Genomic DNA, 18,665 nt, shown 5'->3' with positions numbered 1-18,665 from the left:
TGCATAAGCAGAATTTATAGCAAATAGGAAAGACTTCTATACTTGGGTGTTGGAAAGGTGCAGGTGTTTGTGTTGTCATAATATTTTAATTTGTTTTGGTAGAGTCAACTAATTCTATTTTTTAAATTGAGAAAAACTTGGACAGATAATTCTTGTGCTGTTTTTATCCCTGTATGTTATAGGGTTCCTGCAAAATTTTAAGGAAACATTTGAGCCTCTTTACTCAAAATATGGGCTGGAAAAACTAACATGATAACTGTTGCCATGTATAAAGTTGTATCTAACATATATATGAGCTTAGAGGATTTTTGTGACAAAGATAAAACTCTGTACTGTGTATTTATCACAAATGGATATGTACATAAAGCAGGCTTGTCTGCTCATTGTACTTCTCTAGGTGTGCATCATTGCGAGACAGGGCTCTTGCATGATATTAAAGAAATACTTATAGGTCTTTGAGGCTTTTTATTTCTCTGCCTTACCTTTTCCTACACATACGCTTTAGAAAGGGGGCGATTTCAGTGATCACTGTGACAATTTCCATAAAACACAGGTGGCTCTTTTGGTGTGCGTTGCTTGGTCATGACTGGCAAGTGTCAGTGGGAGGTGTGAGGCATCTTCATCTGTGTGTGGTCCAGCTCAATTCGCTAACCTCCAACCTCAGCATCACCTCATGGTTTTGTGTTAGCAGGAAGTTGGCTTCAGCATCAGCGTTCTTCATACTTATTCCCAAAAGTACTTGATCAGATTCTTTGCTAATTACATGAGAGATGATGTTTCCTCATGAGTTACAAACCTTTAGTAACCATCCAAATGTTGAGAGTTCTTGTCCGCTCATGGGGAACAAGGCTGTCAGGTGAGGTGTGAGACCTTTGGTTCAGCAGCTCTGTTTCTTGCCAGTACCAGAAACACCACATGAGGGAGCAGCACATGCTTTAATGGACTGTTGTGAAGTAAACTGTCTGCAAAGACACTTTATTTCTGTCCTCTGTCAGTTAGGAAATAATTTTTTTCCTTTTCGCATGTATTAGTTCTTAAGATCTGGGCTTTCTGTCCACACCAGCTGTATTATTCTCTGTCACCACTGGGATGTTACCTGCCCTTCTCTGTCTGGTATTGCAGTACCCAACTGATGTTTCTTCTTTCGTCGTGTTTCAGTAATGTCTTTTGTGCTAGGGTCAGTTCTTTGTCAAACATTTGTGTCTCCTTTCTGCTTTCTAATTTTTCACCTTTCCGTTTTTGGCTTTGTGCCTGTATAATTTGGATTTGTTGGTCTGAAAACTTTTTTTTTTTCTTCCTTCTCTTTAGCTGGGATCATAATATTACTTCATGCAGTTACCTGTAGTTTCTCTCCAGTTTTAACTGTACATAGTAGTACCTTGTTCTTCTAGTGTCCCTTATGTTCTGTGCCTGAATGTTGTTGGTTTGGTTTTTTTTTGTCTCTTAACATTTGCCATTAAAGAGGCAAATTCATCCTTTTGATGTGTATTTTTCATCTTTTTGTAAGTATTCTTGAATCAAACCTCACAGCATTTCTGAAATTTTTTGGAGTGTTGAAGAGAAGTGGTTTTCTGACGTTGGAAATTTGTAATCACGACTAACTTAATAAAGTACATTCGTGGACATTAGGTACTCAGTCCAATAGCTTTCTTGAAAAAAAAAAAAAAAACAACAAACAAACAACCTCACACAAACACCATAAGGCATAGGGAGAGTTATAATATTGAACTACTGAAAAATATAATTTTTTTTTGTTTAGCTGCTTTTTAAACAGAATCATTTGGACTTTAAAAGTAAAAAATATAGATGTACGTTCCATATAAGAGTACTCTTCCCACTGAAAGCCTACATTTTTATCAAAAAGATATGTCTGTTAAAGTAGTTAGTGCTGAGGTCAAGTTGTAATCACTAATAACTGTGACGGTGAAATGTGCAAGTGCAGGTTGTTCACTTCGGTATTTATCACAAATAACTTTCTTTTCTGTTCGTGTGCTTGTGCTTGTTTAAAGGAATCCCTCCTCCTAGAGGAGTGCTGTTATATGGCCCTCCAGGTACTGGGAAGACTATGATTGCCAAAGCCATTGCAAATGAGGTTGGCGCTCACGTTACTGTTATTAATGGTCCTGAAATAATAAGCAAGTAAGTCTACCCAATTTATTTTCATTAATTCTATAAATGTATTAGCCCAAAATCTGTCCTGGCATCTGTCCATTGTGGATAGATGTAGATGTAGAATTGGCTATGGGCTCTCTGCCCAAAAGAGTCAAAAACAAATGGGAAAGGGTTCTCTCAAGTAGGGCTTATGTTTCTTCTTGTAATAAAAGAGGTTTATTGGATTTGGCCAAGAAATTTGTGTAAGGCATGGACTAAATTAAAGAGGGGACTAAAACTGCATCTGCAATTGCATGTTAGTTCTGCAACAAGAAAAGTGACTTGTTAAAGCGTATTTGAAATTAAGATGACACTGCACAGATTAAGGTCTCCAGGGAATTATTTTTTTTTTCTTTAACAATATTGATAAGATTGTTGATTATCCTTGTTGAAATAACGATTATTGTAGATTTGTATATATTTCGAGAATTTGAAAGGGTGTGCTATGGCTTTTTGGAACACATGAGCAGTAATTTTCCAAGTTGCCTGGAAAAGACCAAAAAATGTTTTTTATTAAAATATTTTAATTATTATAGATTTTATGGGGAGTCTGAATCAAGATTGCGTCAGATATTTGCTGAAGCTTCTCTGCGGTATGTTCTTTTGGATAACTTTATTCGCTCTCACTTATTTGCGGTATTGGTTCCAGTGTTAATATTCTTAAAAGAAAAACATTTGCAAGAATCTTTGAATTGTAATTTTTTCCTGCAGTGGTTTTTAAAAGGAAATAAATTTGTTTATATAGAGCTTAGCTAGAAGGAAAGCAGTGAAATTCTAGTACACCTATTAAATGCTTTTGGACACTACCCTTTTTAAGGGACTGCTACAGATGGTGCCAAATCACTCAATCTGTATCGTTAGTGTATTGTACGCTTATTTCAGCAGATGGAAGCGTGAGACAGTTTCACCTGGATCCAAATTTTTCTGTATAGTTTTATCTTTGGAGACCAACGTAGTACTGTGCTGCAACGTGGAAGCCAGCTCTAAACGAGCGAGTGTTGGTACTGGATGTAGCACGCCTCTGGATCAGGGTGGCATTCTGCCCAAATTTATTAGACCTTGTTAAGGCAGACTTCCAGATGATTATTGTCCATAATACATTAGCAAAAGACTATCGCATCCTGTATTTGTAGAAGTGGCAAATAAAATGCTGTCTTTTTACTCATGAAATTGCTATATTTAGTGTTGAGTCTTTGGGAGAGAGTCATAGAAAAGCAGATTGGTAGGTCATCTTAAAAGTATTAGTTTTCTAATGTAGTAGTCATTTTAGTTACCTCTTTGAGTAACACCATATTCAAGGTTGAAACTTTCAGTTGCCTAAGGAGTGGGATGCTTGTTAATTTTTGTAGGAACTGGACATTTTCCATAAACAGCTTTGCACTTCTCTACCTTGGTGTTTTAAATCTTCCTGAGCACCTTAATATTTTTTTCCTTATTTTTCCAGTCGTCCCTCCATTATATTTATAGATGAGTTGGATGCTCTCTGCCCAAAGAGAGAAGGGGCTCAGAATGAAGTTGAAAAGAGAGTTGTTGCTTCATTGTTGACGTTAATGGATGGCATCGGCTCAGTAAGTGGAGTGCATTGAGACAATTAATGTGTATGGGGACTAGCTGAACAAAATAATTTTGCTTCTATAATGCAGCCAATTTTAGATGTGTCATTTGGGGGGAGAGAAGATAGGCTGAGGTGAGACTTTATATAGTAATCCAATGCTTTATTGGATGCTAAACAGAAGACACGGGGAGGGCATGTCTCCTGATAACTGTGAGATTAAAATAAAGTAAGTTTTCTTCCATTCACAGTCTTTTCTTTGCCTTCTTCCACTCTTGTTGTTTTGGAGATAAAACTGAAATGTTAGTGATAGCCCATCATTGAACTAAGCCAGGTATTTTTAATTGCTCTGAAATCAAAGTCATCAAAACACTTCCGGTGATATGTAGGCTGCATTATTAAACGCAACAGCAGGTATTTCAAGATTGCCGTGGTAATATTTAGGACAGAAACAAAAGCCTGCTGAAGAAACAGTAAATTTAATTGACCTGAGTACATTATGGATTAAGCCCATAAAGTTTGCCAATCTCTCATCTATTATTTTATGATTATTAGCAGGAAAGATGAAAGAAATCTGTTCACAGTATGAAAATGAGTTTCTGCTGTTTATGTAATCTGCAAGTTTCTCGTTATTTTCCTGCATGATGGTTTGACTTGCCCAGTCTGCAGTTCTTCACAGGCAGAACATATTTTCTGATGGCAAAGGCTGATGAATATTCTTCCTGGAGAAAGTGCTTCATTCACAAAAAGAGAATGGCACTGCAACAGACCACCCAGCTGATTTTGCCTCACTCTAAAAGTGTAAAAGCAGAGCTTGAGGAAATTGGTTAGGATTTTTGACCTTGCTTTTCCTACTGAACTTACAGGAAGCTTCATAACCTCCTGCTCTGCTGGTTTTGATACCTTAAATGATTTGTTTCCCAACCTTGTTTATTCACGGTGTGCTGATACCTTTTTGTTCATGTGCCAATGCTGCCTTTTAACTTAAACACTTCTGTTTTCTTTCCTTGGTGCTTACTTTCCTGATACAGGAAAGCAGGTTCCTGGGGATTAAAGTGGGAGACACTGGGATGAGAGCATCTTGGAGTAGAGTTTATCTTCCATTACCTGTCTGTGCATGCAGCCTATAGTATTGCTAAATTGCAATTAGGGGATAGGTTGGATGGGATCACTTGTGGGGTATATATTCTGAAAAGTTTGCTTTGTTCCTTTAGAGCTAGCATCAGGATTTTACTGTGTTGTGTAATAGTTGGGAAAAGTAAACAAGAAGTATGTCTATAAGCTGTGTGACATCTGATTGTATTTTAAAATTAATATTTTGCATTGTTTGATGCCTTCAGGAGGGCAGTGAAGGGCAGCTTTTGGTACTTGGGGCCACTAATCGTCCTCATGCACTGGATGCAGCGCTGCGCAGACCTGGGCGTTTTGATAAAGAGATAGAAATTGGAATTCCTAATGCCCAAGACCGCCTGGATATACTCCAAAAACTTCTCAAGAAAGTTCCCCATTCGCTTACAGCAGCGGAGTTGGCGCAACTGGCTGATAGTGCACATGGTTATGTGGGTGCAGACTTAGCAGCCTTGTGCAAGGAAGCAGGTAAGACTTTATCTTATTTAGGTTCTTACTTTGTTGTTAGTCTATTTGTTTTGTTTAAAAAAATAAAAAATCACAGTCTGTACTAATAGGTTTTAAAACGTTGTGATTTAATTAATGTTTGTGTCAAAGAAAACATAGGCAAGCACGGAGTACGAGGAACACCAGTCTACTGGGCAGAAGAACTCTTTGGAGTATTAATAGATTTTAAAATTGAATGTTAAGTTTAATAACATTGGGGAATCCCCTGTGCCGTTTCTAAGAGCATATTAGATAGCTAGCTGTCTTGCAGTAAACCAAGGGTTTAGTGAATTAACTGACACATCCCTAAGAGGTTTTCTACTCTTTTACTCTTTTCTACCCCTTCCATACAAAAATCTCAAGGTCACTCAGGCTAGACAGCTCGTCCTGCAAGTCCTGGTTCCCAGGATGTTGAGACTGTGGGCCTGAGTGGTGTTTACTGTGGCTCCCTTCTGTATTTTGTGCCTGTGTTTCATTTGTGTGTGCATGAGGAGCTTGTGATAGGGGCCAGGGGAATGTATGCACCTGGGCCGGGTTGTGCAGTGGAGCTGGGAGAGCTGGAGAGCACGCCCTGAGCTGGGGCCTGGAAAGTGTCCCTTGGCCCCAGGTACAGGCATAGCCCTGGAGAATTATCCACTCATCGTGCAGCCAGGGTTCAGTATGTTCCAGGGAATACTTAAACACGAGTTCACTTCTGTTTTCATTGGATGAAATATTAAAAGTAAGCTCTATCAATTACATTTTGCTAGAATGCGTCTACGCAGTTTAAGTGTTGGACCTTAAATCTACCCATGAGCAGCCTTTTAAAAGAGTCTAGTCAGAATATGACTCTTCAGCTCTGCTTACGCATATTTGCTCCCTTGTAGTTGGCAAATATATGTTTGCTGTATGTACTGGTTACTTTTATTTCCTTTGGCACTGGGACAGCTTCCTCTGGCAGTGGCACAGTGCACAGTTAATTCTTGCATCAGAATTAACTGTGAAGATGACGGAAGTTTTATTAGGGGTGATAGCACCTGGAACAGCAAGGCTTTTACTTGCCAGTTTCAGAATTTTTAAGGGAGAGTTCTCAAATATGAATTTGTGGACTTTTGTATGGATCAAGAAGAAAAAAATACGTGCAGACATAGACAATTCTTTTTATAGTGCTATTCTGTTGGCTTTGGTTGTGTTTTAAGCTCTGTTTTAAGTTAGCAAACATTCTTTTTAAAACAAATCTATACAAATAACAACAAAAAAGATAAACTCCCTTTTTATTTTCCTTCCTCTGTGTTTTTGGAAGCCTGTTAGTCTGCCTGTGTCACAGTCCTCACATGGTAAATACTTAACTAATGTAATCTAAAATTTTCAGTGAAAAGTGTTGTGGTTTCAATTCCAAACATGACCCAGCCTCGGCTTTACTTGTGCATGCGCACATTGGTTGTGCGCACTTCATAATCCAGCTGCAAATAGTCAATATTTATGCACTTCATGAGGGCCTTTTAGAAAACAAATTTTGAATGTTGTGCAAATCGAACATTACATGCTATGTAGATCCAAAACTTCTGGCATCTACCTGCAACTGATTGCAGGAAACGCTGTTATCTGGGAGTTTTGCATCCAAATGAATGAGGAAAGGAGGATGTCTCCTTTCTATTAAACGTCTTTCCTAAAGTTTGAATCCATGCTGTGAAATTTCCTTGTCACTTTTTAACTTGGAGTGACCTCTGCTGGGGAGAATACAGTCCAGCGCTGTTAACTATTTGCAGCCCGCATGTATTTTTCTTTTTCAAAGAGTTGCAGAAGCATGACTTGGTCGAAGTATTACATAAACTAAATTTAAGTTGCTTGTGGTTAAGGAACGTTCTTAGTTGGATTCTTTTTTTTCTGATTAAGCTCTTGATATCTGTTTTGCTTTTTTTTTTAATATTAAATTTTCAACAGCTTGTAAAATATTATTGCTTTCACTGGAGTTAAACTTAGAAAAGAGGTCATATTTCTCCTCAGCAGAACGGGGTTATTCCATGTGGCAAATTTTCCAATGTTTTGTCTAGTCTTGTTTGTTGTTCCGAGCAAAGAGCTTCTATTGCTTCACTTAAGAAACTGTGCCGTGGGCCAAGATAGCTTGCTGTCCAGGAATGCTCTCTGATATTCAGCCTAAGTTTTCCTTGTTTAGTTTTATCCCATTATTTCTATTTACATCCTTGTATAACACGTTCACTCTCCCTCCTTACTGTTTACACCCTTCAGATATCTCCAGGCTGTTCTCATGTCCCCTACCTCCTCATTCATTACTGAGCCAAACTATAAATATTTAGTTCTTTTAATCTTTCCTCATAAATAAGTCCTTCCTGCCTTCTGAGAAATTATGTTGATTTTCTCTGAACTCCCTCCAGTTTGTCAATAACCTTTTGGTAATGTAGGGCTCAGAATTGAACATAATATTTCGTATATATTACAACAAAAAACATGATAGAAACATATAGTTAAGACTGCTGGTGTTTGTTTCTAAATAACCAAAATGCTTAATATTCAGGCAATATCCAAATTAAGAGTTCTTTCACAAATTTTAAGGTTACTTGTGCCACTTTCACATGATGTGTGTTTAAGTAGAGGTGAAATGTGGAAACTAATTTAGAAGCAGGGGTTCTGAACTCGGAAATACGTGTTCAGTTTTTAATACAAGATTACTGTCACTTGCTAATCGTATTGCAGTAGTGGTCTTTGGGAGACTCTTGCATCCTGGTTACCCCATTTATATCTTCAGGTACTTCATTTGTGGCCGGAAAGCCTGGAAGTTTACAAGCTAAATATGTTTATATTCTTAATAGAAAGTTTAGATCATTTCCAAAGGGCTCATCCTTCCTTATCTTTATACTTCAACTCTGTTTTTATAACACATGTATAATATTGTGTATATACTGCTTATATAAACCAAGGGTGTAGTAATTAATGTAAGATGGTAAATGTAGTAATTGTAAGTCTATGATAGGCAAACATTTCACTTCCACATCTATAGTTAGGTTTCGTATGATACTTTATTATAAAAGCTTTGATGTTTGTCTTCTGTATAATTCTGAAGAATGTGTGTTAATGAAAAGTAAATAGCTATTGTAGCGTAAAACATACTCTGACTGTTTTCTTGGCAGGACTTGTTTGTTCTCTGGTGCAAGAATTGCTTAGTGGGCCTTCTGGGGTCAGAGAGGCAAGTTTTCTGTTCTGTTCAGCAACTGCGCATTGTCATGGAAGTCATTAAGAAGTTTTAGGAGCCTTTAATGTTCAGTTTGCTTTGAATGTTTCTAGGCCCCTGTGTTTGTGGTTTGTACAGAATTGTGGTGTTGTGTATGCTGGAACGGGCAAGCAGAGGACAGGTGGACAAAACCCCTGGAGAATCTGTGCAGTGTGCTCTGGACTTTTCCAAGTGGGGTATTATGACCTGTGAAATATTTTTATATATAGAGAGAGATACAATAACTAACTGGGGTGTTTTTATTTGATCTGCTGAATTTTTAAAATATTAGTGTATTTTTCTTCCAATACCTTATTTTCCTCTATTAAAGATACAGCTCTATCTTTTCACAAAATGAAAACACAAAATTTTGTGACTTTATAGGAAAAAAGGTAGGCATGATGAAGCTTACAGTATTATTGCGGGAGTTGACAACAGGGAGACAGGCATCAGCTCTGTATGTGTATCTATCTCAGCCTTGACTGTTGTGCAGAGTGCTTGTATTCCCCCCTCACATGTTGAGCAAGTATTATTTGTCTGTTTTACAAATAACTATGGTTATTCCAGCAAAACTAAAAGTAAACCTGGTATTTCTAACATGGTGAGTATCACTAGCTTAGATGCAATGCTTTCAGAATTAGTGTACTTCATCTCTGTTCAGGGTTACATTATCTGTAGTGACTACATTGGAGAAATTGGGATTTGCTTTGATTCTCTACTGCCTAGCAATACGCTTGTGATTTCTGCAATTAACTGCATGCTTTCATATAGATTAACAGCTTAGTATGGAAAAACCTGCAAATACCTTGACGGGCACCGAACCACATTGTGTTCAGCTTGCAAGGGGCTCCTTGCGGTAGACTCTTGAGGACTTGAGTACGCTCTGAGGGATTCACAGGCACAGAATTGTTGACAAGAAAAGGGCTTAGTTATGTGTACAGCTGAGAAAGTCATATTCTAAAGACTGGGAGAGGTCTATTGTGTCCTAAATTATTTAGTAGACTACTTCTCAGTGTGAACAGCTGCCTTCTGAATTGTTTTATCTCAAGCAGAGGCAGTGTCTAGAAAATAGACTCTGCCATATCCTGGCATATAATGTCAGTGTTTGCATGCCCCTGAGATCTTGTTGCTTCTGCTTTAGTTAATCGGCCACACAGTCTTTTATTAATTCCCTAAAAAATTATAATGATTTTAAATTAACAACAAAGATAAGCACTGCACTTTTTTTTTTAAAAAACATATGAAATGTTAATTATGTAGCAGGGACATGAATGGTATAAACTGAACTGAATGTTAGAAGATGCTTAGCAACAAAGGTTTCCAAATATAGCAATTTATTATAAACTTATCCTTCTATGGCTGCCTGTAGCATTTCAAGAGGGTGAATATAAATATAGCTTGATTTCTTCAAGAAGTGCGTTCAGTCATATTGTTTACAGAGAAAGGAAGTATTTGCTTTGTAACTCTTAGAATTTATCTTGAACATCCTTGTTCATTACACATAATTTCAGTGTGCTGATATAAAACACTTGGACTGTGATAAGATAGCATCATGAGGAGAGGAAGAACAAATGTCTTTGTTTAAAGAGCGGTTTCTCTTGCAGTAACATCTATTTGGTTCCACTGAGGATGCTGCACTACAAGTACTGAAAGTTTAAGACTTCTGTGAAAGAAGCACTAATCACTTTGTTTTGCATTAAAGTTTTTTTAAATTGCTTGATTGTAATACAGTTAAAGGAATCACCTTGCTTAGCCTTTAAGATAATAACAGTTCACTGGCTTGAGCTGGCCATTACAAAAAACGTTACAGAAATAAGGAATTGAGCTATATCTTTGACCAGTATGAATCATCATTGCTCTGCTGAATCTCTGAAGCTACTTGCATAGACACATGATACGGTGTGTTGTCTTATGCTCATAATTTTAAAAGTCCTGTTGTTTGCAGATCTAATTGTCTGTGGTATTAGTTTGGCCCTTTTATTACCCCTGCATGCTGATTAATAATACAACCAGGATGGAGAGTCTTTATGCTATTCAATTGATAGCTCTGTATATTGATTATACGTAGACATTAGATCTGTAAAAGTATAAGTTATGGGAGTACTCTAGTTGGAGCTGAGAAACTTCCTGCCGTATCTTTTATGACGCAAAAAAGAGTTTCTGCAATCCAATGGCATTAAAAATAAAAATAAATAGGCAATTGAAGGGCTGGCTCCTAGGTTTTTTGTTTTTCCTTGTAACTGATGGGGAAGTAAATTCCCCTGAAACCCAGGAATGCCTCTTTGTTAGATCTATGTGTTGTTTTTTTTTCCCCAGCTTTTGCAGTTTTGGTAGCCTGGCCACCTGCAGGAAACGTGAGCTGTTTGGGCTAATGTGATTAACAGTGAGTCTCTGTGCACCCTGAGGACCAGCCTCTGACTGGTCTTTCAATTAGACAAACGCTGCGTTCAATATGTGGCTTCTCAGCCTTGTATCTCAAATCTGAGCTCTTCAGTTCAGCTCTTCATTTTCAGTCACGGTCTTGATGAAACAGCCTAGTGTTAGGGCATCAATAATATATCTCCTTTCTTTAAGCCATAAAGGTTCAGTCTGAATCTTTCCCAACACAATTGGGACCTGATTTCTGCTGGAGGTGTACAACAAATGTAAATATTTTTCTTGGATTATAATCCTAAATGTAGGAATGTGGGCTGAGACACTGTTGAAAGTGTAGATTTTGACAAAGGCAGTTGATGACCAAGGCAATGGGATTGTTTGTTTTGCAGGTTGTTTTTTGGTTTGTTTTCAAATTAACTGATGGCAGTTACAGATTTTAAGGGGAAAGCACTGCTTGACATGCTGTAGTTAGTTTATTCCCGTGTGGAAAGTGACTGAAAATACTGTGTCTATGTTGTTATTTATTTTAATTTTTTTTGTAGCACAGAAAAAGATTGATTTGCTCTTGCAAACAGTCTGCTATTGCATTCTCTAACGGAATACTGGTTCCCATGGGACATTCAAAATGAGGTGGGAAAGGCCGCTTGCCTTTTTATTAAAAGGTCATGTAGAAATGTGGGGGGTTTGGGGAATGTTAATAACATGTATAGTCAGATGGTCAATACCAAAAAATGTATTCTTATGAAATTGAGAGACTTTTGCAGAAATGGCAGAACACTGGATTCTGAAATGCACTGAAAAGTCCAGACACGAAACAGAAGTAAAGCTACAAATTAATTTTTGGACTGAAACAATTGAGTTTTCTGACACCGTGCTAATTTACGGTGTAAGAACACCAAGAAAATCCAATCCCCATCTTCAGTGTTCGTGAGTTTTAAGTTACATCTGTGTTCTGTAATTTTAAAGTTGGGTCCTTAATGCAGAAGCTGTTTGTAAACCAAAACAACTGACCTAGTTTGCCGTCTTAGCAGGTTATGAACAAATGTGTCCTTGCTTGCACGCACACATAACAAAGCAATGTGGCTTTTTTGGACTCAGACTGTAACATGTTTTTTTGGTTGTTTCTTAGAGCACTAATGATGGCTTTTGTGCAGAAGTGGCTACATCTGGATGTTGCTGAGCGGCTTGAAGGAACATGCTTAAGACTGGGTGGAGTGTGTTGACCTTATTCTTGTCTGTGGGATCCCATGCCTTCTTTCTTAGGATTTTCTCCCTCCAACATCTTGTGGGGCAAAGTCAAACTCAGAATTGGTTTTAGAATTGCTGTCTTAGACACTTATAATAGCTCAACTGCTTTCCTAAGATTTCACAAAAATTGTGTTATTTTAGCTGCATAGGGTTAGATTCTCACCCGTTTACTTTGGTTCGGTGTCATTCTGATGTGATTGCAAAATTTCTGAATCTCTTTTTTCCCCTGTGTCTTTGCATATGCTGAATGCACAGATGTTTCCTTAGGGCAACTGTCTTTGTATCCGGAGAGTCTTGCTCTGTTTGCCTCTCCAAAGAGTTGCTGGTGCATGTTATGTTGCTTTCTGTAGTTATTTTTTCTTACATAAAATCTTTGCCCCTTTTTTTCTTTTGTTTTGTAATGGTACTTCATTTTTGTTTTTGTATGGAGAACGTAGCACTTACTGCAGTGAGGGCATTTGAACTTTTTGTTTTCATCAGAACTAATTTTAACTGTGTTTTTATCTGAAACTGGCTTGCAGTTAATTGGATGATGGGATTGCTGACTTCGTATACACAGTTGTGGGTTGAGTACTTAATATTATCTGTTTAAAGCACATCCCATTCTGTCTGCCGATACTTATATAAGCAGGAAATAAAGAATATTTTCAGACGAGTTGATCAATAACTCTCATTAATATTTTAAATTAACCTTCACAGCAGATAGACATTGTGTTCTTGCTTCTGCAGCTTCAGTGGTACAGAAGAAATGATATTATTCATGTGTAGGAATGCATATAGAAACTTTAGCATTTGAATGGATTGGAGGGTCATCCCCAAAACAAGTTGTTTGGTTTGAAGGGTGAGGGGGTGCAGTCACCTGCGTTGGTGCAGCCCTACCTGTGCAGACAGGTGCGCTTTGAAATGGCAGTCAGAACGTCATTCCTCAGCTTGCAGATCCTGAAAATTTAGCATTATGTCATTTTGCTTAAGAACAGAAAAAAATTGGGGCAGATGCTGTCTTAGGCTGGGTCATTTGGCCGAGCTGTGGTGGGAACAGACAGTTCTGTGTGGTCCCTGTTTATTTTCTAGAACTAGGAATTGACACAGTATCAGTAACTCAGCTCTAAGTTGCATTGACAGGAGTGGTGTGCTTGTTCACTATTCTGCTTATCGGGTTTTGCCTCTCTCAGGAGCTTCATCTCCCTGTCTGTGAAGCTGGATGAGAGCTGTGTGCCAGGCAGTGTTATTCCCGTGGCAACAGAAGAAGTCCTCAGCCGTCTGTATAGCACCTTTGAATGAATGAAAATGATTTATCCAAGGCTAAACTGATTTTTGAAGACACTCTGCAGTCCACTATCCTTTAAATGCATTTGGTTTTTTTTCTACAATGATCTGCGCTGCTTGCTCCCTTGTGTCAACTTCAAAGGTTTTGAACATCTAAGAACTGAAGACAACTTCCTGACCTTTAATCTCTGAGAAGGGTTTGGCAAATCTGTGGACTTTCTTCTTGGTAATAGAACATGCCGTACACAGAGTCATTCATCTTAGCTGGCATTGTGCTAACTGAAAGGTATTCTGCAGACTTGCTGCTTCTTCCTCTCCCATTATGCCTTTTCTAATTTTCCACCTCCTGCCAGCTGAAGCAGGATAACCAAGCTCACTGTTACTGCTGACCAGCACACAAGCACTGCGGTGTTTTTCTCTTACTAACAGAGTTCATGTTCACTGCAGCCCTCCAGTAACCTGGCGTTAAATTATCACAGGTTCCTTGTCATGCAGAAAGTTATTCTATTTCCTGGTTCTGGAGCAGGCTCCTGTTAGGAATTGGAACTATGTATTTGGACTAAAACTATTTTTTCTCCAAGATACACGCAAGTATGAGTAAAAAATGATGTTTTCCGTAGCTGTGCTTTTTTTTTTCTGAAAAATCTAGCATCATCTGTACTTCAGGCAAGCTCTTTGTGTAGAAATGGTACTATAGGAGAAAAGTTCAATGTTTTCTGACTCCCTCTTAGGCTCCAGGTATAATGTTTTACTGAAATATTTTCCTGCAATATATAATGGCAAACTGAGGATCTGAAAGCAGTCTTAGTTCTTTTGTTTAATTGATAAAGGTCATAGAAGGTCCTTTGGTAAAATGTAGCTTAATTTCTATGTCTGTATTAGTTCACAGGAGTAAAATCAGTTAGCAGTAGGCATTTGTATTTAGAATGAATGGCTACTATTGGGAGACAGAGCTTAAATATTTTCAGGCAAAGTTTTCATAGTTCTCCTGGCTTTATCTTTTAGCTATATTCTGACTTGGCAACACTTCTAATTACAATTAGACCAGCATTTAGCCACTAACTGTTGCTTCTTGTCTTTCTGCCCTTGCTATTTGGTAGCCTGGCTATCCTTATTTTTCTTGTAGCACATGTATGACTAACGTTAGCTTAGGTACCTTTACATATGAGAGCAAGCTAGAAACAGCCAGTCTGCTATTCATTATTTCCCTCCATTGGCATTGTTTTAGGATAAATGACGTGTGTGTACCTGATCTGTGAATAAACTGTTTCCGGTATGAAGGAAGTTTTGAAAATACAGTCCCTCCTTCCTTCCTTTCCCTCCCCTGTCGTACCTCTCAGCAACTTTAGTCAGCTCCATAGACATGTTCCAGCAAATGCTGGAGCTCTTCACGAAGGACTATAAATCGCGTACATAATCCCTACAGTAGATTAGTGCTCAGGTTAGACGAATGAATTTGCAATGTTATGGTTACAAGGGATTTAAGGGCATTATCCTTCCTGTGCAAACATTATATGAAAGTTCTTCAGGGATTTTTCCCATATAGTGCTGGCAGCTAAAGACAGATTGCAGGATATGGTTTCAAGAGCAAAAGCAAGGGGTTCTGCTTCCTGAATTTTTTTCTAAATAGGCATGCATTTTATACAGATTAAATAAAAAATAAATAAGTTTAAAAATGTATTTATAGGAGTCTGGTCCGTGGATATTTGTTCTTTTCCCTTGGTAAATTTGTTGGTGTGTTTGATTCCATACTTAGTACATCCAGGGGTGGGGGAGGGGGGGCAGGAAGACAAAATCAACCAACAAAATAAAAACAAACTCAGCCCCCCAAAAACCCACCAAAACAAAACACACCTAAACTCCCTCCACATTTTAGAAGTTTCTTAGGATGCAAATGGAGGAACACATCTGAATCTTTCAGCTACTGTAAATGGTGGTTCCTGCCCACAGGTCACAGAAAAGCTTGCTAGTGGCCCGCAGACATCAGGTGCTTTCCTGGTGCTGTTGTTCCATTATCTGGGGAGTAAAGGGAAAAAGAGCCTTTGCCCAGACACATCCCTGCTGTCCCATGATGGGGAGGAGGGCTGGTTTGCTGTGTCTGCACAGGATGAAGATTGACTCAGCAGGTGAGGATGTGTCTGTGGGACATGCTCAGTGGACCAGTGGTCCTTACCAGGTGATGGCAAGCTTTCCAGCTGCTAGGCAAACAGGCTTTGTCTGTGTTATTGTATGTTTATGCAGAACTGCAAACAACATACAGACATGTTATGTTGTGTTTTTTTTCTAGGATTTGACCATCCAATATCTTGATGTAGTGAAGTGCTATAAACTCCCTTTGTTTATGAGACTATGATATGTTCAAGAATACACGTGACTTGTAATATATGATTCTTGTATTTCTATAAGAGACTTTCTAGTATAATTTTGGGATTGTTGTCATGAATGAGTGCAGAAAGCCATGCTGATTAAAAATTGCCAAATATAAAGCAGAAGAGCTTCTTATCTCAAAAATACTAAACACTGGAATAGCTGTTGCATCCATTGCCTGTGAAGTCAGATATACTCCTCTTACGGTTTCTAAAGTTCAAAATAGATTTTAAGTTAAATGAAATGCTTTTTCTATGCATAGAAAACTGTTACATTTCAAAGTATAGTATATAAAGATCTAGAAGTAGAGGAATACGTCCCATCTGGTGCCATTAGGAAGCTGAAATCTTTACATTCGCTGTTGACCATTCCATTTCCAGCCATGCAGGAGACTATCATGTTGGATATGACAGCTGTCACAGGGAGAAATGGTATGTGTTCTGGGTTTGGCCATAATAATTTGGGAGGGAAATGCCAGATTAGCAGGGAAAGAAGAAACATTTCCTTTTGTAAACAATCTTACAAGAAGATTACAATTTCTGTGAAGCTACTTATAAATTCTGGTATTAGCATTCTGGTAGAGTGAGTCCAGACAAGATGGATTTGCAGAAGAAATAGCTGATGGGCAGTGAAAGATGCATGATTAACAATTTTGTTTTGTTCAGTTCATTTCCTCAAGTGTTGTGTATATACTGTTTTTGAAACCTAAAGGATATACGTTCGTCATTTTGAGTGGATGCTTTCTATTATTTACAGTAGTGTATAATTATACACAGACTCTAACAAATATAGCAGTGTCATAGATTCTATTTTTAGGCTCAGACATTTGTGATTATGATCTAATGTGCCAACACTCAGCCAAGCTATGAGCAAAAAAATCTTACTGGGAAACAATGCTATCGACCTCATGCATAGCCTGGTACCAAAGAAAGATCATCTGTACCAGGACAGGGCGTTCTGCTGGTTTTTTTCCCCTCTGTCCACTTAGTTTCCTCTGTTCTAGACAGACAGGATGAGTTGGTGAGGTAGAGCACACAGTTGCTGGACTGGAACAAATTGTTTATTTTCCATTGTTTGTAATCATGCATGACTTATTATGCTTGTTTCTTTTCATATTTTTTTTTTTGAACTGGGATTTTCCATTTATACTCCACTGAGAATCAGTGTTGTTCACTCGGCTGCCTTCCGAGTTAAGTTTCTGCTCGGCATAGGGTAGTCTTAGGGACCAGTCCTGTATCACTTTACTAGAAATAGGTAGCCCATGCCTGTGCAAACAGTCTCACGGACCATGTGGCACACTGAGTCTGAGTCCTTCCTCCCGCACACTGTGTCTGAGTCCCTCCTCCCCATCCTGCTGGAATAAAACAGTGAAAACCTACTCGCCTACTTCTGAGCCTCCTCAGTGGCTGCCAAAAGGCTACTGATATTCATTAATCCTTAAGAATGAAGTAGCATCTGAAAAGGAGCGAGCAAAGCTGAAACAAATGCTGCGCTCCGAGTCAGTGTACAGCAATGGCATCTACTCAAAGCAAAACATTCCCATGTGAGAGATACCCAACAGCTAAGCTGAGATGCTCGATGTTTTCTGAGGTACCATGAATCTTCAGTTTATCTGCATTACAACTTGTGTAGTGATAAACTTGATTTTGCTGTAGTGTTTCATCCCCTTTGCCTCTGTGTTGCCTCTAGCAGCATGTTTTGCATCCTGCCCTGCATTTCCTTACGTTAAATGCATCTTTCTGTGTCTCAGGACAAGGATGTGTTTTCCTGCCTCTGGCAAGCCACTGGCTGTATCTTTCTCCTGTTAAGTAAGAATTTCCCCCCCCTCCCCTCCTCTGGTTAGAGGTCAATCTGAAGTGCAGGAAAGAATGATTATGATAACAGGAGGAAACAGGAAGAATCATGCTTACTTTTTCAATCTGTTTTTTATTATTGTTTTAATGTAAAACATTGTTTCAATTAAATGCTGACCTGTGCAGTGGTGTGTGCGTGCACATGCTGAAATGAATCCAGGCTTTGTTTGGAAAGCTGTGACCTCTTTATTCCTGTTCTCGATCAAGGCTGTTGCATTTCAAACCTACTGCTGAGGACTGAAATTTCACTCGTACTCCTAGTAGCACTGCCAGTAATGATCCTTAAGAACGGTATTCTCCTTGGGCATTTTTATGTGGTGTTCTCTCTCAATTTTTAAAATAAACTTGTTTGGTTTTAAGAATTCCTCATGTCATGAAAAAAACATAACCATGACATGATTAAAGTGCATCAAATGGGCACTGGGCTAAACTGGTACCTGATGGAGCAGATATATATAGAAATGAGGAGGAGAGATACTTACCGGTTACTTGTTCTTGTTTTCTCTATAACTTAATTTCATGCTATGTTATTTATTCTTTCTTTTTTTTTTTTTAAGTGAGACTGCCATGAGAATTGAATTCACCAAAAAGAAAACATAGGACTCAACCCCAATACCTGTTCCTACCCTGCAAAGGGTTAGCTGCAATGACACTAGAATAAGCTGTTGAGTTTGTTGTTTGCTTGAATGTAAATTTTAAATCTGGAGGGGTGAAGCTCTGTTGTTTTGCTTAAGTTTTTTTGTTTGCTTAAAATGAACTGTTTCACAGGAAGGAAGAAGCGGGGGAGGAATAACATGAAAATTGTCTGGGTTGTTAAAATGAGTCAGTTATATTTTATACTTGTCCTCTGGTAACCAGATTTTAATTTTTCTCCTTGGCCTCATGGAATGTTTTTATTTATATATCTTATTAGTTCTGGATGTTCTGTGCAAGGGGAAACCTGAATTACAAATTTATTTATTTTTTTTTCATTATTGTATTAAGAGCCTGGGTATTGAATGCAGGTGCTCAGACTCTGCCATAATTGGCA

General features: G+C 38.3%; 1 protein-coding gene across 4 annotated transcripts in view; it reads left to right on the top strand.

Moving 5' to 3' along the window:
• The window catches only part of AFG2A (AFG2 AAA ATPase homolog A), a 196,867-nt gene that overhangs the window by 7,449 nt on the left and 170,753 nt on the right, over nucleotides 1–18,665 (top strand). For all 4 annotated transcript variants that reach the window (XM_063335304.1, XM_063335303.1, XM_063335305.1 and 1 more), the window contains exons 6-9: nucleotides 2,010–2,139; nucleotides 2,688–2,744; nucleotides 3,596–3,719; nucleotides 5,044–5,299. In XM_063335304.1, the coding sequence (XP_063191374.1) occupies nucleotides 2,010–2,139; nucleotides 2,688–2,744; nucleotides 3,596–3,719; nucleotides 5,044–5,299 (567 nt within the window). The remainder of the gene's footprint in view (nucleotides 1–2,009; nucleotides 2,140–2,687; nucleotides 2,745–3,595; nucleotides 3,720–5,043; nucleotides 5,300–18,665) is intronic.

Source organism: Chroicocephalus ridibundus, chromosome 5, assembly GCF_963924245.1.
Source record: "Chroicocephalus ridibundus chromosome 5, bChrRid1.1, whole genome shotgun sequence".
NCBI classification, from domain to species: Eukaryota; Metazoa; Chordata; class Aves; order Charadriiformes; family Laridae; genus Chroicocephalus; species Chroicocephalus ridibundus.
Note: the sequence above shows the minus strand (reverse complement) of the source record. Positions and strands in the feature narration are given on the sequence as shown.